At 35.9% G+C, this 27,932-nt stretch overlaps 1 protein-coding gene across 1 annotated transcript in view; it reads right to left on the reverse strand.

The window, feature by feature from the left end:
* Window positions 1-4,862: 4,862 nt before the first annotated feature.
* Window positions 4,863-27,932, reverse strand: part of SESTD1 (SEC14 and spectrin domains 1) — a 42,145-nt gene continuing 19,075 nt past the window's right edge. Inside the window, exons 5-13 of the mRNA XM_008567050.1 lie at window positions 26,532-26,654; window positions 18,915-19,109; window positions 18,282-18,396; window positions 16,144-16,303; window positions 12,559-12,640; window positions 11,751-11,873; window positions 10,828-11,019; window positions 8,663-8,784; window positions 4,863-6,087 (exon numbers count right to left, since the gene is read on the reverse strand). Of these exons, the coding sequence (XP_008565272.1) occupies window positions 5,958-6,087; window positions 8,663-8,784; window positions 10,828-11,019; window positions 11,751-11,873; window positions 12,559-12,640; window positions 16,144-16,303; window positions 18,282-18,396; window positions 18,915-19,109; window positions 26,532-26,654 (1,242 nt within the window). The 3' untranslated portion in view covers window positions 4,863-5,957. The remainder of the gene's footprint in view (window positions 6,088-8,662; window positions 8,785-10,827; window positions 11,020-11,750; window positions 11,874-12,558; window positions 12,641-16,143; window positions 16,304-18,281; window positions 18,397-18,914; window positions 19,110-26,531; window positions 26,655-27,932) is intronic.

The following is a 27,932-nucleotide window of genomic DNA, read 5'->3' on the forward strand; positions in this document are numbered from 1 at the left end:
ATTCAGGGTGCAATATTTACCAAATAATGCTGCTGAGAATTTCATTATTGATCTCATAATCATATAATCATCAATTTCTTCTAAGTGTCAATTTAGAAAGTTAAGTTTCTCTGAAGAGCTTGTGAAAGGATATTCTGAGCATGAGGTGAGTGATCAGTTCTCAAATCTACTCTCGTTCAAATTGCCAAAGTGATATGTTGATCTTCTCATACCTTTAAAAAATACAGTATGTATATTTTGATGATATATTGAGCAAATTTATTAGCTGAGAAGACAAACCTAAGAGCTAAGATGAAGAAACATTCTTAAGAGAAAAATTAAGCATAGAAATGGTTTTGACCCTAACTTCTAAACTAAAAAAGAATCAGGGTAACTGAAAAGATGTGAGGTTTGCTAATATATAGTGACTAGTCCACCATGTTCTGACTGGACAAGCACCTCAATCATCCTCCTATCTATCCAAAGAGAGACGCACTTGCATACCCTAAAGACATGGCTTTCATCTTGTGAATACTTCTAAGGTGCCTCCTTGAGATTTACTAGGAACTGGCTTCAGAGTTCAGTACCTCTTTTGTCATAAATAGTTTTCCACACGCCTGACTTAGAATCCCTAATGACACTGCTCTCAATATCCAGCAGTTGGCTACTATTTTTAGTTATATGCTAAGAATTCTTATATCATTACATTTAGGAATTACACATATTGCCTCAGAAAGTTCTCTAACAAAAAGAATCTTGATTCTTTAAAAAGATTTACTCACTGCTTTCAAAATATTTAGTCATAGTTCTGGCTTTCTTTTGATCTCTAAGTTCTTCATGTGCTAGAACAGGTTTTGCTTTTTCTTGAAGTACAGGGACATTAATGGCTATTCTCAAGTTTTCAAGTTTGCTTTAAAATATTTCAGTGATGTTGTCATATTCGGTATCATATCCATGAACCCTTTTCAGTCTTAAAGACTCCCCTGTATTTATGCTACGTCACGGAGCCTCCTTAGTTCTATGTCTCTATTACAGGACCAGTCTTGTTCTGTTTATCCTCACCGCCTAAGTTTACCAACATTTCTTTCTCTAACCATAATCAGACTAATGGTGGTCTCACGTCATGGTTTTACCTCATTATTGGGATACTTTATACATATCTTCACAGATTTATATTCACTAATATTCATTCTGAGTGTGACTTTCTTTTACTTGTGTTTATCAGTGGAGTTGTGTCATGCCCTGTCAACCTCAAAATAAATACTTATCACTTACTTCCATCACGATGGTCTATTCTCTGCCCATAAAACAGATAATTTGTCAGATTTCAAAGCCTTGTTATTTACTGATGAGCTCACCAACTCCACCCTTTCGGTATGTAATCCTGAATGTAAATTTTCCTTATACACTAGTGAGCTGGGGATGAGAGTGCAGGGGAGATGAAGCCAAGGGAGATGAATGTAAACAACTTGTCATTGCCCTCACCATCCCATGCTTGTCACCTGAGGCAAGAGCAAGATTAAAGAATACTCTATTTTATATTCTGAAAAGATAATTATAGCAATGATGCCTTCCATTTTGATAACATTGTGTTTTTCAACACTTATTTTTACATGATTATATTTTGTTCTTGAAATTATTTTATATGATTTCTTTACAGTCCCAGAAAAAGTCACTGATTTTTTTTTTTTTAAACCATGGTCACAGTACCATAGACAAAGGCAGATTTTGGAGCCAAATATTCAAACTCCAAACTCTTTCTGTTATATTCTCTAGAATTCTTATTTTTGCTTTTATGATTTTCCTCTACAATTCTTGCCATTTTTTATGCTTCTTAGCTAAACTTTTCTGTAGCACATACTGAAGTCAAATAATGTCAAATGTTAAATCTGTACTTCATTTTGCCTCTTCAAGGTATTTGTTGCCTTACCTATCCACAGAGTATTTTCTACTCTCAACTAAAGCTTTTCATTTTTAGGACAGAAAATTAACAGTTAAGTTTATTGATTAGGCTAACTATTCAGCTATGTTTCAGCTCATCTTTTTAATATTAGAGAACTTTTCCTTTGTCATTGATTTTATATGTGTGTATATATATTTATATATTTTTTATATATGTTATATATACATATACATATATATATATATATATTTTACAGCTGGTTGGTATGCAGACCTGAACCCTTGACCTTGGTGTTATAACACCATGCTCTGACCAACAGGGCTAACTGTCCAGCCCCATCATGATATATTTATAGGTGTTTTTTCTGCCTGTGCCATTCTCTATAGACTCAAGATGTGGAGGACTTTAGCAGCCATATGTTTAATTCTTACCACCCATAGTATTTTACCATGGCCTTGTGTACTTTGGGTTAGAACGTGAGGATGGGAGTACACAATAATATCTTATCTCTATTGGCAAGTAACTTACAATGTAGCAGAGAACTCTGAATTCTTTTTTCAAATGCAGACTGCATAGTGAGTGAGATTCAGCTAGCTTCACAATCACACCCCTGGTCGCAATGGGTTTAGATCAGACTGTGGTTTGCTCAGCACTTTCAGAACAGTAACTTAATTGTCACGTTCATATTAAGTAGTGTGACACTACTACTAATATTAAAATAAACTAAATAGCATACCATATGTCACCTGACAAGGTAATGAAACAAATAACAAACACATTAAGACTAGGTAACTCTTGAACATTTGGGAGCAACAGCCAATTTAAATCTCTGTGAAGTGAGAGAAGTATCCAACCTTCTTATCCAGCTATAAAGCCTAGACCTGCCATCAACATCCCAGCTGGCAGGCTGAGCAGTGTCATCAACATCACCAGTGAGTCACCCTAGCAGAATAAGGTCACCAGCAATGTGTACTGGGAACAAAGCAAATCTGATCTGAAATGAAGTTATCATCTCTGCATCATAACTCTGCTGGGCCAGACGTGTGAAGAACAGATGACAGAACTGCCATTATACACTGAGCTTACACAGGAGCAAACACAAAATAAGAAGGCAAAAGAAAAAATTAAATCCTTCAAACTGAAAAAACCACACCAAAACAAAACTCGCCCAACCAACATTTCAATAATTCCCTGAGATGGGCTAAAGTAATGTGGAAGGTTGTGGCACATGCCAATTAGAAAGGAGTGGTTCTTTCTCTCTTACATAATGTTAACTGATGACCTACAAATAGCTTGTGATTTCAAACAGACTGCAGTCACGTCCTTCACAGGTACTGTAAGTGAACTGTGACCCTATGAAAAAAAGTCACACTAGGGCTTTATTGGGTTTTCAATCATAACTCCATGTGTATATACAGATACACATATAAAAAGTGGCAGCAAATTTATGAATGAGGAATGACAATATGTATTATGTCAAAAGCATAATCAGTTGAATGTGAAATACTCAAATTACAAATAACATTTCCAAATCTGCCTTATTTTACTCTTTTTGTAGGCAGGATAGCTTAAGGTATATAAAAACTAACTCATCTGGCAATTATAAGTCCATGAGTTGACAACAGAGTTACTAACGAACCAGTTCCTTTCTAATAAAGTCTTAATGGAAACATTCTAACTACTCTGAAATTCAGTAGAATAAATAGATATTGTATATAATAACTAAAGACCTAAAGTACCAATATCTAAGTATCTAAAATATTAAATGACTTCCTTATGAGTAGGTATTCATAAGTCAGTCCTAACTTTAGGAAATAAATACGTTTAAACACACTTTAGACTGCAATATAAGAGCGAATATTACTAGTGCTACAATAAACCATTCACATATAGGAGAACTGATCATCTATTACTATGAGCCAAGGACTGGGAACAGGAGAAGTAGGACAAGATTCCTTCTCTCAGAAGAGCTTATAGTATTAGCAGGCACAGAAATAAACAACTATAGAATGTGGTTAGCACCATCATGAAGGCTGAAATGAAGAACCACAGAAACTCATACTCGTAGGAGTAAAGCCCTAAAAGACAGAAAATTATCAAGTATAGGAAGAACTTCTTGCTGTTCTCAGAAACAGTGGCAGCTTAAGACAAAAGGGAGCAATTAAACTTTGCCCCAGATTTTCTGGCATGTTTGCCAAGGATAAAAAGGCTGCACCATTAACCCAAATTACTCCAGGAGGAGAAAGTTGAAAATATAATAAATATAATAAATCCCTCATGAAGGTGGAAATGTCAAGCAGGCAGTTGAAAGTACAGGTCTGGAATTTTGGAGCATATGTGCAATGCAGGATTGGGATAAAATAGAAACCCTAAGGAAGAGACACCTACAAAAGAGCCAGAAGCATTCTGAGGACAGAATCTGAAAGAGCACATGTTTAGTAGACATATTTTAATTAAAGTGTGCAACTGTACTCACAGTTATGGCAGAAGACAGTATCTTCAAGGGACAAGACACTGTCTAGGAAGGGTTGCTCAATGGTGTCAATGTTGCAGGCAAAGAGAAGGGCAAGTGATGCATTCTGAGAAAAAACCATTCAATTCGGTAACTGGGAACCCACTGCTGATTTTCCAAAGAACAGTTTCATTAGAGCGCTGTGTAAAACTAGATTGTAAGGTGCTGTGCATTCGGTGATGGGGATGTAGAGTCAATGAATACAGATTTCCCCAAGAAGTCTGGCAGTGAAGAAGGCTGGAGAAACTAGTAGGTTCAGAGGGAGATTTTTTGCATTGGAAGATACATGAGCATGTTTGTAGACCACGAAAAAGAAACAGCATACAATTCTTTGCATAATTTTGTCTTGATCACAAGCCTAAAAAATTACTTTTAATCTTTAAAAAAAACATTTTCTGAAATAAAAATTAACACAAAAATTAAATTAGAGGCATTTTACCATTTAAACTTAATAAAATGTAAAAGCACTAGCATTTTATGATATATTTTATTTTTAAAGAGTTGTACAGCTTTTTCACTTAGGCTACTTCAGAATTTATTTTGCTTCTAGTCTATAATGAGAAATTAAATTTTATTAACAATTGCTATTTTAGCTCCAAAAAGATTACTCTGATATAAAAGATTACACTGAAGTAATTATGTATGTCTTCTTCCTCAGCCCTCCTCCCCGAAAGACAAAATATCTTCAGGGTAGTTAATAATTTGATAATATTTTTCAAGTTGAAGAAGAGAAAAATTAGAAATAGTATTCTATTATTAATAAATTCTTAAAGATCTAAATTGTTCTTCACAATAATTTTTCATGATAAAACATGCTTATTTGTTATATACACATGCTTACATACTAATTTCTTGGCTAAAATACATGCAACCACCATGACAAAACAAATATTAAACCATCCTTGAAATCCTAAGAATGCCCTTTTAAAATAAGGCACTCATGTTTGAAAATGGGATATAACTATCAAATTAAATAAGATATTTAAGGAAGCCTTTTATTAAGCACAAACAACTTTCAATACATTATCAATACAAATAGGAAAATGTCTTTTAATGAATATGATATATCAAGGATCTGAAGGGTTTTCTCTATATTGTCACAATAAAAATAATCAATTTTGAAGAAGAATTACAAAGTAAAATTTTGAGGACACCATTGTCTACTAATAACAGTGTAACTGCAGTCTAAATTTACTACGTCACCTGGGGAGGAAGGGCAACCTTTTTTTTTTTTATAGAGAGAATTGCTAAATTTTTATTAGCACCATTCAAAGCTCGTTATCATCTACAAACTGACAGGTCAGGTAAAGCTTTAAAGCAAGTTTTCAGTGCAATGTTTATAGTTCCTTCTTTTAAGATACTTGGAGTCTATTGTCTCAAAGCACATTCAATAATTATGCCTTGGTAGTTGCAAAGTGTTAACATGTAGAGAGAAATGTGTCATGGAAAAAAATGAGGCTTAACCTGGCTGTGAAATGCATCTTAACATATTGTGGCTAATGCTGTCGTATAGTGATGGCAGGCAGGATTAGGAACTGCAGATCTGTGGGAAGCTGGTAGCTATTAGCTCTCTGTGGTCACCATTTCGGGATGTCTTAGCTGCTGCCTTTTGAGATTAACTAGTTTCATCCTGTCTCTGATGTGTTCTGCAGTAGAAGCCATGTCACTTGGACTTCCAAAATATTGTTCGGTTCTAAAATAAAAACACAGAAAAAACCCAGATTAATACAAATTCATTAACTGCAGCAAATGAAAAAGGAAGCAAAAACTACCATGAAAAGTTTTGATGCAATATGACCTATGTGTAGAGATTAGTCATTTGCAGACCATACTGTTATCTTTTTTTTTTTTTCCTGACCGGTAAGGGGATCGCAACCCTCGGTGTGGTGTGGTCCGCACCATGCTCAGCCAGTGAGCGCACCGGCCATCCCTATACAGGATCCAAACCTGCGGCCTCCGTACTCCCAGCGCCACACTCTTCCGAGTGAGCCACGGGGCTGGCCCCATACTGTTATCTTTGAGTAGTAATTCAGTAGAAAACAAAAAATATTTTTAATGGCATAAAATATATTAAGGCATGATGTGAAAAACATTAGTGGTATAACTGTCACATCAATATGTACTTATGATCATCTCAATAAACAAAACAATGCAACATTGGAGATATTCTGCTTTTCAGTTTTGGATCCATAGCATACACAAACACTAAATATGTACATGAATTTGAATGTTAAGGGCTATGCACACCAACTGTCTAACATAGTTGGCAAGTAAAATATTCTTTTTAATGTTAAGATATTATTCAGTACATTAATAGATAAAAATCATTTAATTTTATGCTACTTGCAAAGACACTGTATTCAGAGTCATAGTACCTTTTAGAGCTGAAAGAGTTCCTGGAAATTATACGGCTAACCTGTTTATTTTTGAGATCAGAAAACTAAGGCCTAGAAAGTTAAATGACTTGACTAAGGTCACAGAGGGGGAAAAACAGGACTTGAACCTGGGTCTTTAAGCTGTGAATACAGAGAGACAAGCAATTTCTTTCATTTTACCAGGAAAATGTGTAAAAGATAAATCTGAATAACCTGTCACACAAACTTTATATAGCATAAACAGGTTTTCATTCTAGTAATAATTATGAAAAGCATTATACACACATTTGAGAAATATTTAATTTAGCAAAATACCTAAAATAGATATACATAAATTTTAATACAAATATGAGATGGAATAAAATAACAATTCCAAATATCAAAGATGGGTGGCTTTAAAATTTAAATACACAGTACTAAGTTATTCTATCTTAAAAGGATGAGGAAATGACAGACACATGGACCATCTGTGGAACACAGGAAGAGAAGCCCAAGCAAAAATTCCAGGGACTGATGCTCCTAGGCTGAGCTGAGCAGAATGGGAGACTGACTGTGTGATAATTGGCTGTGAAATGACATGGGAATGGGGAAAGGGGGGTGTCGGAATGGAACAACCACAATCACCCCTATAATATCATTATTAGCTGAATTTTATTCTCTTTTATTACAGATATATAATACGACTTTAAGCTACCTCTGTTCAAATTTAGGCATGACTAGAGATTACCTAAATATGGATTAAGAATGATGTTGTTTCAAGGGAATATGATATCTTTCTAATATCAATCCCAAATAATTATTGGAAGTTCATGACACAGTCGTAGTGGTGTTTATTGTGTGTCAGATGTGTTTTAAGTACTTTACATACATTTATAGCTCACGTAACTCCCCTGCCCCTGTAACCTAAGCAGGTATGACTATCACATCCCTGTTTTTAGAGGAGGGAATTGAGGCTCAGAGAGGTTAAGTGGCTTGCCCAAGGTGTCACAGCTAGTTAAGTGGTGGAGCTGAGCGGTCTGGCTGAGTCCACACTCTGGTCTATCACACTATACCACAAAGTTAGGATACTTATTTTTTTTATTCAATGGTTTGGTTTCTCTATGGTTTGAATTAAATATCTGCTGGGTTAGCTCTAAATTATTTTTACTGAGAAGGTCCAGATCATGAGGGATGAAGCTCCTTCTGATTCTTTTACTGGCCCATTTGTTTTGCATTTGGTTATTTTATATTTTTATTAGTGACTATTTGAAAGGAAAAGAAACAATGGAATCAGGACCCTATCATTTTACACATGAAGAAATCAGGATGTCATACAGCACAGTGAAAATAGAATGGGTTTGCAGCCAGACAGACCTGAGATTGTATCCTGACTCTAACACCTAGAAGCTGTGAAATCCTGACCACCTTTCTTAATCTTTCTGTGTCTCAGTTTCTTCATTTATAAATCAGGAATAGTCATACTGGCCTGGCACTGTTTGGTCAAAACTAATGAAGGTGAAGTGTTTAACTCCGTGCTTGCATTTATTATGACCTCACTACACAAGTAGTCCCCTCCCTTCCTGTTGTTTCCTTTTCTGAATGAAGCCCCAAGTCACACTACTCCTTACCATCAGAGCAAAGGCTAGAACCCAGTGCCTCAATGTAGTCAATGACCATTCTTCTGTAACAGGTTGTCAAGAAGAAACACATTTGATGTCAGCAAGTACCAACTGCTACTGTTGCTAACAGCTGAGTTTGGATTTCTTTCCATTTTAAGCCAATTTATTGTGGGAATTGAAGACACAAACCAAAACTAATTTACTTGGCTTTTTAAAGAACAGATTTCCTCTCTTAATGATTTCACTTTAAGACCTCACAGATAAAAAGATAAAATTGTAAGAACATGCACCATACCCATCAGGATAAACAACAGGAACAGTTAATCTATCCAAAAGTGATTTCCCAACTGCTTCAATTTCATCAAATTGCTCCTCATCATTGATAGCTTCAGGCTCTTCTGGACAGTCTTGCAAAATCTACAGATAAAAGGGTAACATCAATCAAGAGAAAGAAAGGGAATCAAGCTCACGCAAAGTTGGTACATTGAAGGTATTTTTTTGTTTTGTTCTTAGCATACCATGCATACTGCTGTACAAGACTAATCTATTATTGGCAAAGTTGGCTCAAGAAATCCAAACAACAAAATGAGATACATAATCCCTACTAACAATATATAATTAGAGTACAAAAAGGTCTATGGTAATTTCCAAGAAAAAAATAACATGACTACTATTTGAAAAATAAGTTCAACCTGTGCTTAAGAAGGATTCTCTCATTCATTAAGCAACCATTTATTGAACACATTACTATATGGTTATTTAGCATGGTATGTGAATGAGATATAGACTCTGTCCTCAAGGGGTTACAAACTTCAGACATGGAAAAAATATAAATAAAAAACAACATATACTTGGAGTACAAACACGTACCTGATGTGAAGACCTAGCTGAACTCTTTATACTTAACAACAGATCTACTAACTTGAGTTAACCAATATAAATTGATCAGTTTATAATTTCAAGCTCTATAGTTCTTTATGAGATACTATTCTTTTTTTCCCCTCGACTATTACCATTTAAATTTAATTACAAGAAAGAGTTGCAAAATTTGGGGGAGAGAGAAGGAAAAGAAGTATTTATTTTGGCAACTTTTTTTGCATCATGCTTTATTTAATCCAATCATGTTTATTTCAGCATTACTTATAAATGGAAATTTTTAAATTTAGAAATTCAAGATTGAATTTAGATATTTTCCCAATTATTATACTACATAATATGCTTATAGTTGTGGTTATATTTATCCTTACTGGTATAAAATATAAACAGTCAAGAGGAAAATAATATCTGATATCAAAGGGCTTTACACAGTAAAATAACCTTTGCACAGTAAAATAACCTTAAATTAAGTTTACTGTAAGCAAGATAAAGTCCAGGTAGCAGAAAAAATAAAAACATTATTTTTCTATTAAAAATTTCTCAATTATATTCATTCTTAAATGACCTCTTGACTTTAAAATGTCCTTGCACATACATTTTAAAAGTAGTATCCTATAAAGTAATACGTGGTGTTAGAAATCGGGCCAATGGTCACCCTCTAAGGGTGGGAGGGGGCAGGAATGTGACTACAAGAGAGTGGGGGAAGCTTCTGAAGTGCTGGTAATATTCTGCTGTTTGAACAGTGCACTGATTACATAGGCATATTCGGTTTGTGAAATGTTGTGCCAATACTTATGCTCTGCACACTTTATTATGTTAGGTTCCTTGCAACATCAGTTCTACAGTTAACAATACTTGCAACTTAGGTATGCCATATCATAAAGTATAGTGCACATCCCCTACATATAAACTTTTATTGTTAGAAATCAACAGAAAGTTAACTGCATAGTAAAGCTCCTCTTTGGAATGGAGATGTAAGGCTTGGGTGCTATAAATTTTTACTATAAAGAGTTAAGAAAAAGGTTCTGTTGAAAATTTGCCCAAATAACACCACATATTTTATTTTTGGTTTCTGGGATTAATGACTTGAATTCATTGAATAATAAATTCTAGAATGAATCTTTAAAGATAACACATGAAAAACAGGTTTTACTTTCATCCTTATTCTCATTTTAGTTGAACAGTCTCTAAATTATAAAATCACAAAATGCCTTTTTAAAACTTTGTGACAATTAGTAGTAGCTGCCAAAGCAAAGTTTCCTTTCCTGGCATAATGAAAGATATTGCAGTCATGAAGCTCTCAAAATATAGAGAGCACATTCTGCACACTGGGCTTGGTGAGCAGAGAAAACAGTATAAAAAGAGGACTCCCAGATGGTCTGCTTTTCTCCAACCACAGTACTCCAGCAGTGGTACGGATTACGAACACTTAATTTGAACTCTCTAAGACAATATATCTAAACAAACTTTAACAATGGAACTAATATAAATTTTAGAATGTAGATTAATCATATAATTACATGCTAACATATTTTAAACATACAATAAATACCATTGAGACTACATTTAAAAAAAAAAGCGAACCTTTTCAGCATTTGAGTGAAATGCAATAGCCATTTCCAACCTATGTACTCTCTCTTCAGACGCTATTGTAAATTGCTTCCACACTCTGTTCAGTCGAGGAAGTGTATCCCCAGATGACCGAGAAGTGCATCGCAACGACTGGCACAGCACTACTGTGGCCTGTAGCAACTGTCTACCATAGTCATAAGTGCTCTAAGAAAGAAAAGGTAAAAATGAAATTGTAATAAAAAAATTCTGAAGAGAAGGACAGGGAAGGCATGCAGGACTGTGGTTGCAATTAAGTGACACTACTAACAATCAATAATACTGAATGAATCCAGTGGCACTTATTACTACAAATTACCTGCATGCATAAATAATGAAGGGGAAGCAATATTTTTAGTTAGGTTATAATCAGTTTCTTTCTTGTTAGGCTTCTCTCTCTCTTATTCTGTTTTAACCAACTCAGGCGGCTAAATTCCACTGGCCAAAAGAAGGTTTGCTCACTAATTAATCAGAACAAATGGGAGAAATTAGGCACTTAATATTCCATATAGGAAACTACAACTGTTACAATGCGAACTCGATAATAAGGGAAAATAAATTAAGAAATTTTTTGCCAAAAAATAATTCTGTATTATTAAGCTAACATTAGTGACATGAAGAAAGTGGGATTTCTGACTTACTGACATAAACACATATTTGCCATAATATATAATATAAATCAGAGGGAGCATACAGAACCTGTATTTGGGGAAACATAAACCCTCTCAAGTTTATGCAGGCTAGTTTTGATGCACCAGCTGACATTTTCTTAATTCTGTGATATTTCTGGAATAACAAAACTAACCTTCTTGGACTTGGAGGGCTAAGTTAAATTATAATCATGCAGAAAGCTATTCAAAAACTGAGCTTGTAGAAAAGGAAGATAACCAGTTCTGCACCTGTGCAACATCAACAAATTTTCTATGCTTTTCCAGTAAAACTTTCGTTTCCTGAGCATCATCGCCCAATCTGATGTGGGTCTTAAGCAGAGCATCCAGAAGTTCACTTAGCCATTCTACTGCCTAAATGAAAATACATAACAGTGAAGATGGATTCATAGCTCTTTACTTATTATATCAAAACATCATATTTTAAAGATTACTATCATGTGATTAATTACTACATTAATTACAACCTAAGTTCTTAATAGCTTATTTCTTTCAATGCCAAGCTACATGAATTAATGACCTCTCCTACTCCTCAAGAATTTTTAAATCTAAAGGCAAGACCTACTAAAGAGAAGCACTCTTTTAAAATTTATATCATACAGAAGATTATGCTTTCCTATAACATAGATCTATTGAAATCTTATTACAGATTTGTGTTACATTTATAATTATAAATTTCTTTTACATCAAACTGAAATGTCCTCTGATGCTTAGCTACACAAAGATTATCAAATTATTTACCTGGCACTGAAAATTTTCTTCTGGGTTAAAAAGCAATGTGCTACAGTAGCCTTTATCCTGGGATGTAACTGACAATCTAGTTAACAATAATAAATAATAAATAATCCCAATCTCTAGCTCAATAGGGGATTTCAATGAGAAGATATGTCAAATGAAATGAGTAAACCAGCTGAGAAACCAAACTTTATTCTTCAGCATGATAAACTAGAATCTGACTTAATTAACTTACTTTCTCAGGACCATGAAAACTGCATTTCTGTTTAACATTAACTGCATAATGTGGCCGACTGGTCCTTACCTGGGCAGCATCTTCTTCACATTTAAACAACTGCACCATCTGAAGCATCTTTAACCTTCGCACATCTACCATGTCTTCACACCTAATGAAGCCAAACATAAATTTAGTTCATCATTTCAGTTTTGTTGATTACTATCATAACATCATCATCTGGTACATGTTTTATAGCATACTAAAATACTTAGTCCTACACTATGGAGACTGCAACTATTTTGTTTTGATTCGTAAAAATTTTAAGAATATCTATATCTATGTTACATCGAAACCTCAAAATACCTGAATGATACTGAATGACAAACTCTCTTGAGGATAGCATGGATTCTGCAAAATATTGAAGCAAAGCATAAACATAATAGTACGCTAAAACACAAAGAAATCTCCATTGCCAATTAACATTAAACACACTTCAAAGATAAAAATGTTAAATTTCTCAAATACTAGTGTAGAAGATTATGTTCCAATAAAATTTTTTTAAATGAACACTTTTCATTATATTATATTACCTGGAATAATATTTAATTCTGAATTAAAAAAAAAAAACAAAACAAACAACCTCTATCTATGTTCTTAAGGGGGGAAAAAAAAACCTCCACTGATTATTATATTACCTGGAATAATATTTAATTCTGAATTAAAAACAAAAACAAAACAAACAACCTCTATCTATGTTCTTAAGGGGGGAAAAAAAAACCTCCACTGATCTCTGGGTGGATAGAAACACAATTCAGAGTATTTTCAGAGTATTTTTTAATCTCACTGTGGTGTCTGAATAATATACAGATTAAACTTTTAAGATGATTTGATCTAACTCAGTTCTAGTAAATTTCCTTCATTCCCACGGAATTCCATGTACTGTATGTGGGAAGGGAGGCTCTCATTACAATCCCAAATGCCAATAATGAGTTATCCAAGAGGCACTGGGCTCAACTATAGGCAATGTTATTAGAGAAAGCTTAATAACAATACAGAAGTATTTATCACAAGACTATTTTTTAATAAAGATGCTCTCAATAGAAGTCACAACATAATGTTAAAATGAGACTTGGTTAAAGAAAATCTACAAGGGGCTGAAGAAAAGTGATGATAGCTATTTTTAAAACTGAAACTAAAAAACAATGTAAGACTTTAACGATAAAGATGCTATCATACTCAATACATTATGTTTCAGCTATTGGATAATGTGCTGGGAAAAAAATAAGACATGATCTCTATAAGATGCGCCCATTTGGGAGATGAACTTTTAAACAGGCAATGTGGTAAGTGCAATTATGGAGCTACAGAAAAAGTTGTATGGGAATAGGGAGGAGCAAGTGGCTAACTTGCCTTAGAAATCCAAAAAGGCTTCTTAAGTATAAGTATACCTGAGTCTTGAAGTAAAGGTAGAAATCACTAGGCAGAAAATGAGTAAAGAAGCATTCTTAGTCATGGATGTATGAAACTGCATGATGCATTCAAGAGATAAAAACAATTGTGTGATTCGGTGGGAAAGCTAGTGGGAAAGCTATAAAAGATAAGACTATGCAAGACTGGATTATGAAAGATTTCCTACACTATTCCAAGGGGACTGAACCTCATGTGAAAAACCAGGAAGTCACTGAAGGAGGTTTTATACAATATTTGCACGTTACAAAGATTACTCTTGTGTACAACAGGCTGGAGAGGAGCAGTGGTGGAGGCAGATAAGGGAGAAGATTTTGAACAAAGAAATGTTTGGGATTTAGAGACAGCAGAACTGGGATATCTGATCAGGCTATAAAGGGATGAGAAGGATAAGAGATTTTAGGATAAATTCCGAGTTTGGTAGTGGATGATAACTTCAATCCAGATAGGAAATTAAAATAAAAGAGCAAGTTTTGCGGAAAAGTGATTCTAATCTGGACAAAGTAGGTATGAAGACTACATGGGACATCCAGTGGGAGATACTAAGTAGGCAACTGGAATTTTGGGTCTAGAACACAGGGGAGGGGTCTAGAGCACAGGAGAGGGGTCTTGGTGAGAGCCATACTAGTAACCCATGATTGTATTAAAGTAGTGAGACTGTCTGCAGAGAACACATAAAGAAGAGAACTTGGCCCCAGAACAAACCCTGGACGTAGCAAATTTAGCTAGGGGAGGGGTCTAGAGCACAGGAGAGGGGTCTTGGTGAGAGCCATACTAGTAACCCATGATTGTATTAAAGTAGTGAGACTGTCCACAGAGAACACATAAAGAAGAGAACTTGGCCCCAGAACAAACCCTGGACGTAGCAAATTTAGCTAGGGCATAAGAAATCAGTGGAGAAAACCAAGAAGAAACAGAGTGCCAGGAGGAGGAGCGTGAGGGTGTTTTCAAGGAAGACAATGCTGCCCAGAAAGTTTCAAGAAGAAAAAGTCAGCTGTGTCCAACACTATTCAGAGTCAAGCAAGTCAGGTCTCAAAGTATTCCCTGGATTTTGAGCAAGATCAAGCGTTTATTACAATGGCAATTACAAAATTATTGATAACACCAGTAAGAGCAAATTGAATGAAATGGTGAAGGGTAGACGCCATACAGAGGAGGGTTGGCAAGTAAATGCAGGTGGTGAGGAAGCAAGCACTGTGAATATAGATTAGACCTTCAAATGACTGAGCCGTGAGGAAGGTGAGTTCGAATGCTGGAAGACAAAGGACTGAAAAGGAAGATATACACATGTTTGTAAGTGTTGTTTTTTAATAGGAGAGATTTAAGCATTTAAATGAGTGGCGGGAATCAGAGTAGAGAATGGGAGCTGACAAAGTGAGAAGACAGGAGGGTGGTCAGAATCAGAGCCAATATGGAAAAGGATCAGCTTTGATAAGAGGAGAGCTCTATCATCCTCTGTGATGAGAATAGATAATGAAATGGATAAGCCTACAGATATGAGGGTAGGATATAGAAAGAATTTCTGCCCCATGACTATTTTCTGTATGATGTAGGGGGAGAGTTTCTGTGAGGTTTTGTTGCTGAGTTTACAGTTTCTATAAGTGTGCAAAATTTCATACAACCATGCTAGATTGTGAATACTTGCAGAGATAATTTTCATCCTTTACATTACAATATTTTGCAGTTGTTATTGCCAATTGAGTTTTCAAAGAATCCTTTAAATTCCTAGTTCTATATCAAATGAAACTAAACACTGTCATTAGTCCATTGTCTCATCCTTCTATAGCAAATATAAAAACAAGGGATGTGTGACATTTTATAAAAAGTTTAGATGAAGAAACAGATCAATGTAGATGACAAACTTAATTGTAATTCTAAACTAAATGAAAATGAAAAAGCAAAATTCTCCAAAAAGGTTTTCTTCAAACAGAAGAGGCCACAGGCTACATTGAGGGTACAGAATGTGAAGTACTTGGGTATAACTAAAATTTTTGCTACCAAGAAAAAAGGGAAAAGGTGCCTACTAATTGAATGAATTGTCATTATTTGTTAGTACAATTATATACAATAATTATTATATTCACCACAAACCTATCATCAGTCTACTACAGAGCTTTTAGTTTGTATGTAAAATATAAATTATATAACTTTTCATTTTAATTAATATTATCTTGGTAATAAATAACATTAACATTCAAACTTTGCCTTTGTTTCCTAAGCTGCATATCTTCCATCACTCCTTGTATGTGGTCCACATTTTCTTTATTTTCAATGGTTACATCCTTTCCATAGGCCCAGGATGCCTGATTGGAGATCTGATCCAGGAGACCTTGACCTTTTTCACGCAAACCTTGCAATCCCACATCTAAAACAAAAGTTACTAGATTTAATCTCTTAAACAACTGAGGTGCTTTCCTTCCCTCAAGTAAATCCGCTTGGCAGATACTGTATTTGGCTTCCAAGTGTAACAGCTTTGTACATTAAACCATATTGGTATGGAGTCCTCTGAACATTTCAAGCAATAAAACTCCTTTAAGTGCAGCTAGAACTGGAGCACTCTCTCCTGTCCAATGCTCCCTTAAGGGAATTTTCGAAACATGAATTTCCATAGGTAATAGTTACTTTTAAAAATTGAAAGCAGGAAGAAAATATGAGAATTTCTATTTTGATAAATAAGATTTTTCTTTTTTTATCTTTCTGCTTTTATGTCCAACTTTTAGGAAAACAAGGCAAATATTCTAAGGAAATGAATAAGATTTGCAAGATTTTAGAACACTCCAGCAATATATTATCAGTATAAAAGGGTGCTGAACATTGTGAGTAAAGGTTCAGTCCAGCTTGCACACTGGGGGAAACAGCATTTAGGATATGTTTATAATACTCCAAATTAGATAGGTGTATCAAAATTCTTCTCTCTCTCTCTCTTTTTTTTCCCCCTTTTTGTCTTTTTTCGTGTCCGGCAATGGACCTGCACACTGGGGAAAACAGCATTTAGGATATGTTTATAATACTCCAAATTAGATAGGTGTATCAAAATTCTTCTCTCTCTCTCTCTTTTTTTTTCCCTTTTTGTCTTTTTTCGTGTCCGGCAATGGACCGCAACCCTCAGTGTCACGTTGCACACTGGGGGAAACAGCATTTAGGATATGTTTATAATACTCCAAATTAGATAGGTGTATCAAAATTCTTCTCTCTCTCTCTCTTTTTTTTCCCCCTTTTTGTCTTTTTTCGTGTCCGGCAATGGACCGCAACCCTCAGTGTCACGCCCGTACCGGACTGGGACTGGCAACGGGATTGCAACCCTTGGTGCTGCGCCCGCCCCTCGCTCAGCCAGTGAGCGGGAACCGGTCTGTATGTGGGATCCGAACCCTCGGCGGGAGCGCCGCCACACTCCCAAGCGGCGCACTGTAGCAGTGCGCCACCGGGCCAGCCCTCTTCTCTCTTTTTTAAGGAAAAGCATGGCTCAAGAAAACTTCTGACATCCTAAAGTTAATTTAATTTGGCATATTAAATAATAAATATGTATTATGCCTATCATTTGTTATAACAGCAAAGGCAGCAAGCAAATAAAATGTAGATACAAACATGATTTTTCAAACTAATTCCCTCAAGTTGTTTTCAATAATTAATTAATTTGGTTCAATCACGTGTAACAACTTTCTACAAAGTCCATGCCTTAAGTTCTTGCTTCCTCTTCTCCACTTCCCTGTTCCCACCTGTTCCCCTCAATATGACACTCCCCTTCCCACTTTTACACCCTGATCTAGGGGAAGTTCACTGAATTTCCTACTGTAGAAAATTTAAAAGGCCTTGACATTGAGTGACAGAACTGGCGTGATGAAACTGGACTACTCTCCCCTTGGAGAATATGCAACCTTGTCAATATTCCCAGTTTGGAGAAACAAATGCACAGAACCAAACCAACTATTTTTTCACAAGGTTAGGATATAGCAACAACAAAAATCATTGCATAAAACACAGTTTTGGGCATACAGGGTTTACCACAGGACACTTCACAGCTAATTACAGTTTATGCATGCACTACAAATAACTGTTCATAGTACTGGGTATGCAAGACATAGCACCTGTAGATATGGCTGGGTAAACAAGAAAGGCGAAAGGCCCAGTGAAGAGGAGTGACTAACCAATAACGAAAAATAAAATTTTTAGCGTAAGTTACATCCCCCTCAAAGTAGTAAAACATTTTTCATACTATTTTTTTCCTGTGTTCCCTGCAAATAATTATAATTAGTTCAGTGTAAGTTGACTCAATTGTCTAACCACAAAAATGATATTTTTAAAAAAAGGACCCTTATGTTTCAGCATTTTTAAAATCTGCTTACCAACACTTTTCAGCTTCTCTTCAAGCAGTTTTAAAGTTTGCTGAATCGATGCTCCATCAGCTGGTGCTACATCTACGCACAACATCCCTAATAAGCCATCCAACTGCTGAGACAACTAAAGCAGAGGGACACCAAAGAGATAACCCTGATGTAATCAGCATCTAAAGTGTTTAATGATTGATGAGGATTATATCTAATGAGGTTATCACAATTACACTTGAACAAACTACACTGTTAAAACACAAGGACAAATAATTAGAATAATGTTATCTGGAAGACAAAACACACAGATGCATGCACCAGGAAGACAAAGAAATACATCCAGGTCAGCAGAATGCAAAACATTATTGACAATTCCATTTTCATCTATGTTATGAAGCATAAACATTGAGAAGCAGTCAAAATGAAATATATCTATGAGTTTGGAACACTCCAGTTAGACAATAAAAGGTTTAATTGCATGCATAATGATTTTTAAAAAACCCACAAAGAATTTATCTCATTACCCCCACCAGTAAATTATTTTACTGTTCCAGAAAAATAATTATGAGGCATGCAAACCTGCAAAAATTATGTGTAGATAAGCGTCCAGATAATTTGAAGAAAAGAAAAGCAATCAGAATAGACACTTACATCTTGGGCAACACCATGAAATTCAAGAGCTGCTTGTAAGAGATTTTGCCTGAATTCTAGCTGACTGGCTTGTCGATAACAAACATCACTGAGTTGTTGCTGCAGCGACTTCAGTTCCACAAGATCTTCCTCATCCCCAGCATTCAAGAGTGCTGCAATTTGCTGATTAAGCTCCACATATACTGCAAACCATTCCTGTAATTGAGACATTGGAAAGTAAATTAAGGATCAAATTAGTTCCTGGGGGACATCACAGTTTACAATTTCTCTAGATAAACTAAGTACCATACATGAAAATTTTTCAAGGCAAAATTATTTAAATTGAGGATGAAAAGTCCCCAAACCCCAAATCCTTCCACTGACATCCCTGGAACTCTCACTGCTTGCCTATAGCAAAATCTCCTACATCCTCTTCCTGGCCTCTAAGTGTTCCCTTCTCTTTCTTACTCTAAATGAAACCTGTCCACCCTCAGAGAAAACAGTTATCCCTGCAGCCATCTCAATTGATTACTGTTTTTGTTTCCACACCTACTGCCTCATTCCTCATTACTGCCTCCAGACCAATTCTTCTCCCTCTTCTCTCAAAGCCACATCTCCTTTGAAGTGCATGCTGTTGAATTATGTCCTTCCAGCTTTCTTTGTTGCATCGCCTCATCTAAAGGGGTTTAGCAAAGGTCTCAGCACCAGCCATCTTAGTGACTTCTACCATGTAGACATTCACCAATACCCTGGACTCTCAGTTCCTGGACACCCTCCCTCATTTCCAGCTATCTTGTCCTCATCCCACGCAAGCTACCTATTCCACTGGTGATAAAAAACCTGTCATCATACATTACCATATAACTCCAAAAATCTCAGTTTCATGAATCCCATTCTCTGACTAACGGGTACTGACTCTCCAATCCACCTCTTTTAGTATGCTCACACCTACAACCCCAATGGATCTGCCAATCTAGTAACCTCAGCATGTTTTATTGCCCAACACTTAGGAGCCTCCTGTCTCAATTCCAGGCTTGATCAAAGCTTACAACCACCTCCCAGCACACAACCCATGCCACGTCCTGCTCTCCTTCCTTCCACCAGACTTACCTGTAAGAACCTCAAATCCGGTTTCTCTGCCTACTGTGTGCCTGTACCCGAGTAGCTGAAGATGGCTAGATAAAAACAACTACGTGCGTAAGTCACTTTTTAAAGTTACCACTGAATAACCTCAAACGGGCCTTCGGCAATCCTTTTATGTTTCTCCAGTCACTTTCCCATTCTCCTGATTATGTTGTTTTCACTCCTTAAATCCCCTCTTTCCTGTTCACTCTCAGCCAAAGATCTGAATTCCCTGGGAAGCAATCAGTAGATAAACTCTCATCTTCCCACCACAAATCTATGACCTTCCCTTCTTCCATAGCCCTAAGCTCTGCCCTCGCTGCTCTAATCAATGGTCTGTGCCTGCTTCTAAGGCCAACCACTTCTCTGTGCGTTATCTATCTTCTGCTGCCAACACAAAGCTTTGCTCTTGCAATTATCTTTTCTCCCTCCCATCAATTCTTTCTCAATTGGATTATCTCCATCAGCATCGGAATCTGTAATATCTTATATTACACAACAAAATATACACTTAAGATCTGTGCATTTTATTATGTATAAATTAAACCTCAGTTTTAAAAAAAAATTCCCTTGAAGATGTTCTCTATACTCACTCTTTTCCCATTTCCCATTCTCTTTTTAACCCACTCTAATCAGGACTTGCCCTTCCCACTCTTCTGAAACCAGTCTTGTCAAATTCAACAAAAAAATTCCACCTTGCTGAATCCAATGGTCAATTCCAAGTCTTTGTCTTTCAGGACCTCTTGGCTGCATTTGGCACAGATGACCACTTCCTCATCCTGGAAATGCCTTAGATAAGACTCTTGTTTTCTGAGACACAAGAGCCCCTGTTGGCCTCCTTTGCTAGCTCTCTTTTTTCTTGACCTTTAAACTTAGGATGACCCAGGGTTCAGCTTCTCTGAGGCTCTCTTTTCTTCTAAATCAAAGCTTACTGGGCTTGGATGACTTCATGGATGCTTCCCATGCCTTTAAATAACATCTGTAGGCTATAATCACCAACTTAATGTCCTCAACCTTGACCCCTCCCCTGAGCCCCAGATACTGATACCCAACTGCTACTGGCTATCTTCCCTTGGATGACTATCAAATGTCTAAAATTTAACCTGTCCCCAAAGATACTGATTCTCCACCCCACCCCCTCCCCCGCCTCAACCTGCTTCTCTCCCAGTCTTCCCCATCTTCACAATTGCTAAGGCCAAAAGCCTGATTCTTCCCTCCGCAAGCCTTGCTGGATCAACCTCGTGAACCCGACACCTTCTTGCTGCTTCTACTGCCACTGTCCTAGTGCCTCCTGTCCTCCACCACTGTTTGTCCCTACTCCTTATTCATCACACAATAGCCAGTCATCTTCTTAACACAAAACTCAGTTCTCTGCTCAAAAACCTCTCCAATGACTTCATATAACATTTAAAATACGCTTCAAGTTCCTTTCCATGGACTAAAAAGACATTACATGTTTTAGCCCCTGACACCCTCTGTGACTCTCTACCTTGTTCCTTGTACTCCAGCAGCACCAACAGTCTCAATCATGCTCCTGCTTTAGGGTGTTTCGACTGCTATGTCCTTTAACTGAACTGCCCTTTGCTTAAATTACTCCTTCACATCATTTCAAAGTTTCTGACTAAATGTCATCTCGTCAGAGAGGCCATTCCTAAAAGTCATATCTATAATGTTCTCCATTCCCTATCTCCACAACTAGAATGTAAATTCCACATGGTAAGGCTCTGCTATATCCCACGAGCCTAAAACAACATGTGACTTACATTATGTGCTCAATTAACATGTATTGAATGAATGTATAAAACATATTAGATATTATAGATTTGTTGACATTAAATTAAGTAGGTAACAGGTGATTTTGCCCCTCCTGGGAACATTTGACAATGTCTGGAGACAGTTTGGGTTATCAAAACTGAGAGGAAGGGATACTACTGCACTAATAAGTAGAGGCCAGTGATGCTGCTAAATACCCTACAATGCACAGAACAGCCGCTACAACAAAGATTTATCTGGCCCAACGTGCCAATAGTGCCAAAGTTGAGAAACCCTGCTCTATCCAATGGTGATGATAAAATCTGTCTTACCTACTTGATTTGTTACTGTTTGGACTTAATTAGATAATACAGGTAAGATACTTTTTAAACTACACAGTCATTAAAATGGTTAATGGAGAACGACTGTTTTAAAGTGGAAAATATTACCTGAGGCAATCATCATTGTCATGTTCTAAAACAGAAAAGGATTTCATTGTCATATTTATAGTACTTACAAACTTAGTTAATACTCTAAATAAATAATAATTCTTTGAAGAAGTAATAGCAATGATTCTGAGAAAAGTAGTAAACTAGAGATTGAGAGGCATAGGATAGCATTTCTCAGTGAGAACTACCTGCATCAGATCTCCTGGGGTGCTTATTAAAAATATGTAAGATCCATCCCTGACCTACTAAATCAGAGGCTGTGGGGGTGGGGCCCTGGAATATTAACAAGCACCTCCGATGACTCTTATGCCGCTAACTTTAAGAACCATTATTGTGGAGCTGATTTTTTCCTCATTTGAATTTGTAAAATATAGGCTCTAGCAACCTGACCAGTGATGTAAATACAACATAATGACTAACATGTCTCAAAAAATTAACGCCTGAAATTAGAGACACTGATATTTCTGACTGAGGTTGTCATAAAGAAATAATCAGATTCTCTAGGCCTTGGGAGTTGGTGGTGGGGGGGAATCTGGCTTATGTATATGGATACATTTAAAATTAATAAAAATGTTTTTCCTAGAAAATAGAATGTACAGAACCTTAGGTGCACAGGCTGCATTTGGTTCATTAATGGCTGTATAGAAAAGATTACTTTATAGCAAAATAAAGAATCAACACCAAAATTTGGGATTTGGATTAAGATGGTCAGTAAGAAATGAGCTCAAATGCTCACATTTAGGATGGAAAGAGTCAGAATTGACACTGTAGTTATGTGTGAACTGGTGGCAATGCACAGGTGGTAAATGATGGGTATTTATACTTTATACCATGAAACAGGATGCCAATCTAGGAGGAAAGAAGCATGGGCAACTCACTTAGACTAAAAAGGTGAATTTACTTAGAATATATGTTAGGGAGAAATGGGTCCTAATTTGTAATGAAGACCTTTTCTGCTGCTTATTAGGCACAGCACGCCAGCCTGGGTTCTCTTTGGAGAGCAGAAGCAGCACTGTGGGATGGCGGGACACTGCCAGAACTCTGGATCGGCTTCTGCACGTTCCCATCATGTGCTTTTCCTACCACACACTTACTCCACCCAAAAGATACAACCAGATTTATTATGGAACTAAAATACCCTTACATTTATAGTCAGCTAGTACTCATACAATCATTTCCACGTATCTTTTTATTTTTTCTGCTGTGTTGTAGTAAAAAACCAAATGAACCTCTAATTCACAACCCTTAACAAAGAACAACATATTAATAGGATTTTCACTTATATATATACTTGTACTGAGTATCTTAACAAATTTGGGTTTTTAGCTTTATTTCTGCAGATATATATATATATATACTTGTACTGAGTATCTTAACAAATTTGGGTTTTTAGCTTTATTTCTGCAGTATGCGCTTATGCATAATGTAAAATTTAATACTTGACACTGTGCTTTAATACAAAATGGTATGTCAAAACTTTTCCCAAATTCTACCCTTGTTAGCTATCAATACTAGAAATTTGTAATTATAATTTCTTAAGACATGTAAATAAATAAATACTTTAATAATAAATACTTTAAACTGTTCACTTCTATTTACAAAGAGAAAAGAAAGCTTTTAATAAACTATTAGAACATCTTCAACATCACAGGCCAATACATTCATCCAAAATCAACCAACCTATTCTCAAGGTGACAATGCAGTGCCACCTATTGGTTAAAATAATCCTCTTTTTTAAACTTTTTAGAATTGAAATTTTCTAACCTATTCAAAAGTAAAAAGAATAGTATAATGATACTCCATGTACCATCCAGCCTCAATAATCATCAATTCATGGCTGATTCTGTTTCATTTATACTCCCATTCAATCTGTCTCCACCTCCCAATTTTGAAACAAATCACACGATTTAAAGAAATGAAATACATGTTAAACCATCAATGTTTCTTTTTTTGTATATGTCCTCAAGTATTAAGAGTATATGAATGAAAAAAAAAATGCTGTATCTTAAGCATACCCATGAAATTTAGTAGCTTTCTCTAAGAGAGAGAGAGAGAGAGAGAGAGAGAAAATACCAACTGGGTATCAAGATATATGTGTTTTTACCCTAGTCCAGCTAGTCACTGATCAAAAAATTTAACTTCCCAGTTTATTCATCTATAAAATAAGGTGGTGGTATTGGAATAATCTCTAAGGTCCTTTCTAATTCATAAGTTCTGTATATTGATTCCACATTATAAGTAATTTCAAACATTTGGAAACGGCCACCCATAAGCAATTTGTTTCTTTAAGCTGATTTTAAAAACCTTATAAATATAATAAAAATACAAAAACAAACATCTAAACACAGGAATCTCTATGTATATCATTTGTAATTTCATCCATACAATATACAATATAAAATGTACTTTTCAATTCCTTTTATGAACTTATACAGACATCATGCATATAATCAAATTTATAACTACAATCACTTCTTCTGGCTTCCTTTGAAAATAATAAAGTATATATAAATCCTGTCTTTAGGATCCTCATGTGTCATATATCCTTATTAAAAGGATTTTTGGGATACTTTCATAACTAAATCCTCTTAGATGAAGTCTAGAATGTGCTATAGCAAACACTGTTTTCAAGAACTAAATAGGGGAACAAATTTAGAATCTAACTATACTATATAACATGCTACAGAACAATCCATGAGTTCAAATAAATCACAGTCCATGTCAAAAAAATCAACAGCATTAAATTATTTTAAAAGTAACAAGAGAATTAAAGATTATAACCTCAGAAACAAGGTTTACAAGTTAAATATAAATGATTAACATAACTTTTTAGCATAAAAGGAACAAGGTTTATAAGTTAAATGTAAATTATAAATTTTTAGCATAAAAGGAAAAATCCATTATGTTGGCACCTGTGAAATGCATAAAATATATAAAATTTTCAATTATGGGATTTCATTTTTAAGTCTATTACAATTAGGAAAATTGCAAAGACTGTCTGAAGAAAATGTACTATCTTCAGATGACGCCAAATCTTGTGATACCTCTTTCTTACATATTATCCCCTCAACTAGATTACAACTCTGTTAGTATGTAGATTATTGCCAATACCGCTGATTGTTAAACCTGACTTGTGGAATATTATAAAGACAGCAATATTAGTAAACTAAACAGAATTGGTATATATTAAAAAGGGAATTAAAATACATCTCTAGTAAAGATGGGATTTACTCATTCAAATGTACTCCCAAGCAAAGCATATTATTTTTAAATTTTATTTAGTTAAAACATACATTTCCTAATACTATCCAACTTTTAATTACCACTTCAATTGGGGAAGTTGATAGGAAAAGAAAAACACTGCATCCAAGTCATGGTGCCAACAACACCAAAAAGACACTGCGGAAATATAATGTTCAGATAAACCTTAAATCTCATCTGAGTTCAAAGTTTAATATTATCATTGACCAATTTTTTAAGACAGATAATCTAAGGAGATGGAAATTAATGGATTCAAATTTTATTTTTCCAATTTTGTATAAAATTCCCATAAGAAGTAATATGACTTGAGAGAGAAAAGAGGTTAACTACCTGATGCACAAAACGGATGATCACTTTCCCAATAACGAAAAATTAACTATAACATAGCAATGATGAAGAACTAACTATAACATAGCAGAAGCTTAATAAATATCAGTTTCTTCCACATAACAAGTTGTTAAATTTTAAATTCTTGAACAATTACTATCTATAGTTTGCCTAATGATCAATTTATTTCCTGATTTCATACCTGCGATTTGTCTGACTATCCCCTTCACAATTACAAAATGAACCCCTAAACGCACAGAGAATGGAAAAACGTTCTGCACCCTTTGCACTCACTCTGTCAGCTGTGTTTAACGCCGCAATTACTGGTATCACTCTCAGACTGTTAACTGTACTCTATACTACCAATATAGCAGGGAAGGACCACCCTCTGAGGACTAAGAGCAGAAGTTTCTGTCCCCGGAACTACAGATGAAGGCTCTATTTTTGTACTATCACTTTTTTCTGTAACCGTAGCTTTTAAAATTTCATACAAATTGTGTTTCTATGAAAATATTATTAAACTGTACTGGAGATGAAACCAAAACCAACCTTCTAATGAATATGTACGAAGTACTCAAAATGTCCTTTATGATATCTAAGCATTAAATATACTGTACTTTATGCCCCTATACTAAAGTTTATAGTAACTTATCACTTAGTACCCCCATGCTACTAAATAAGCACATTAATGATAGCATTGTAACTTGCAGAGGAAAAAGCTTCTCACACTGTGCTGGCTCTCGATCTCTTCGTGCTTCTGCTGTAGGGCCTGGGAAGCCCTAATGGAGTCACCAATCCCCCACTGGGCTCTTAGTTGTTCTGATCCAGGCCCTTCAAGCCAGTTCACAACCTATAAACAAAAGTTGAGATGAAAATTTAAAACACTCAAAAGCTTTTCAAACTTTCATTCTAATTGGTTTTCCCCTTCCAAAGTTCCTCAATTATTTTTAATTTAAGTTCTTTAACTTAACAGGCAGTAAATGTTTCTTTTGGAACTACACAGCCACAATGTGACATTTCTAAAACCTAAATTTGGAAGAATGTACACTCTTGTACCTTAGGCTTTCAGCTATCTGATCATCTGCCAGGCTAAAAGAAATCTGAAAGTGCTTCTATAAAAGAGGATTTAAAATTAACTTATGATGATAAGAGGATCAGAGAACTATAGGATTTAGAGTTGGAAAGGACATCAGAAATGACATCAGTCAAAGTTCTTATCTAACAATTAAGAAAATTGAGTTTCAGAGAGATTAAGTGACTTGCCCAAGGTAACATAATTTTTTATTGCAAAACTAGAACTAAAAGCCATGTGTCCTGACTTATTGTCTAATATTCCTCCCAAAGCACTGATAAAACTGAATGAATGAATGAACTAATATAAAGTTACAATACTTTCTCACTTTGAAAATTAAAAACTAATTGTAGAATTATACTACAGTAATGCCCTCTAGGGGTCTTCTTAAGATCAGCTAAACATTCGGACCCATGAGAGGTCCCACTGGCACCAGTCTGCTCAGAAGGATGTAGGGTGGGGACTACAGCTTGCCAGGACATAAGTATGGGGTGTCCCTCTTCTGCTGAGTCCTGAAAGCAGGTGTAAGGAGATGAGATTGTTATGGGGCAGATATGGGAGACATTCTAACATCAAAACCTCACACTCCACAATGCCATGCCCATTGTAAGAGTTACTGAACTCAAGCACACCTAAAGTTAGACCTTCCATCAAACACTAATAATTCTCCCAGTCCAGATCTAGAATAATTTTTACAATAAGCAATATTGAAACCAGGGAACAGACCCCAATCTTCCCTAGCTGTTCCCCCTTACCCCAGTCAGCACAGGCGCTCATCTGGGGGAAGGAGGAATCAGCAAAAGAAATCTGCTTGAACACGCAGGACTGGGGGGATTCCAAGAAGTAGCAATAAAATTTGATTAATAAGGGCCGGCCCGGTGGCGCACTGCTACAGTGCGCCGCTTGGGAAGCGCGGCGGCGCTCCCGCTGAGGGTTCGGATCCCACATACAGACCGACCGCTCGGTGGCTGGGGGGGGAGCGGGGGCAACACTGAGGGTTGCGATCCCGTTGCCGGTCCCGGCCGGTACGGGCGCGACACTGAGGGTTGCGATCCC

The sequence above is a fragment of the Galeopterus variegatus genome, unplaced genomic scaffold, assembly GCF_000696425.1.
Source record: "Galeopterus variegatus unplaced genomic scaffold, G_variegatus-3.0.2 Scaffold287, whole genome shotgun sequence".
In the NCBI taxonomy this organism is placed as follows: domain Eukaryota; kingdom Metazoa; phylum Chordata; class Mammalia; order Dermoptera; family Cynocephalidae; genus Galeopterus; species Galeopterus variegatus.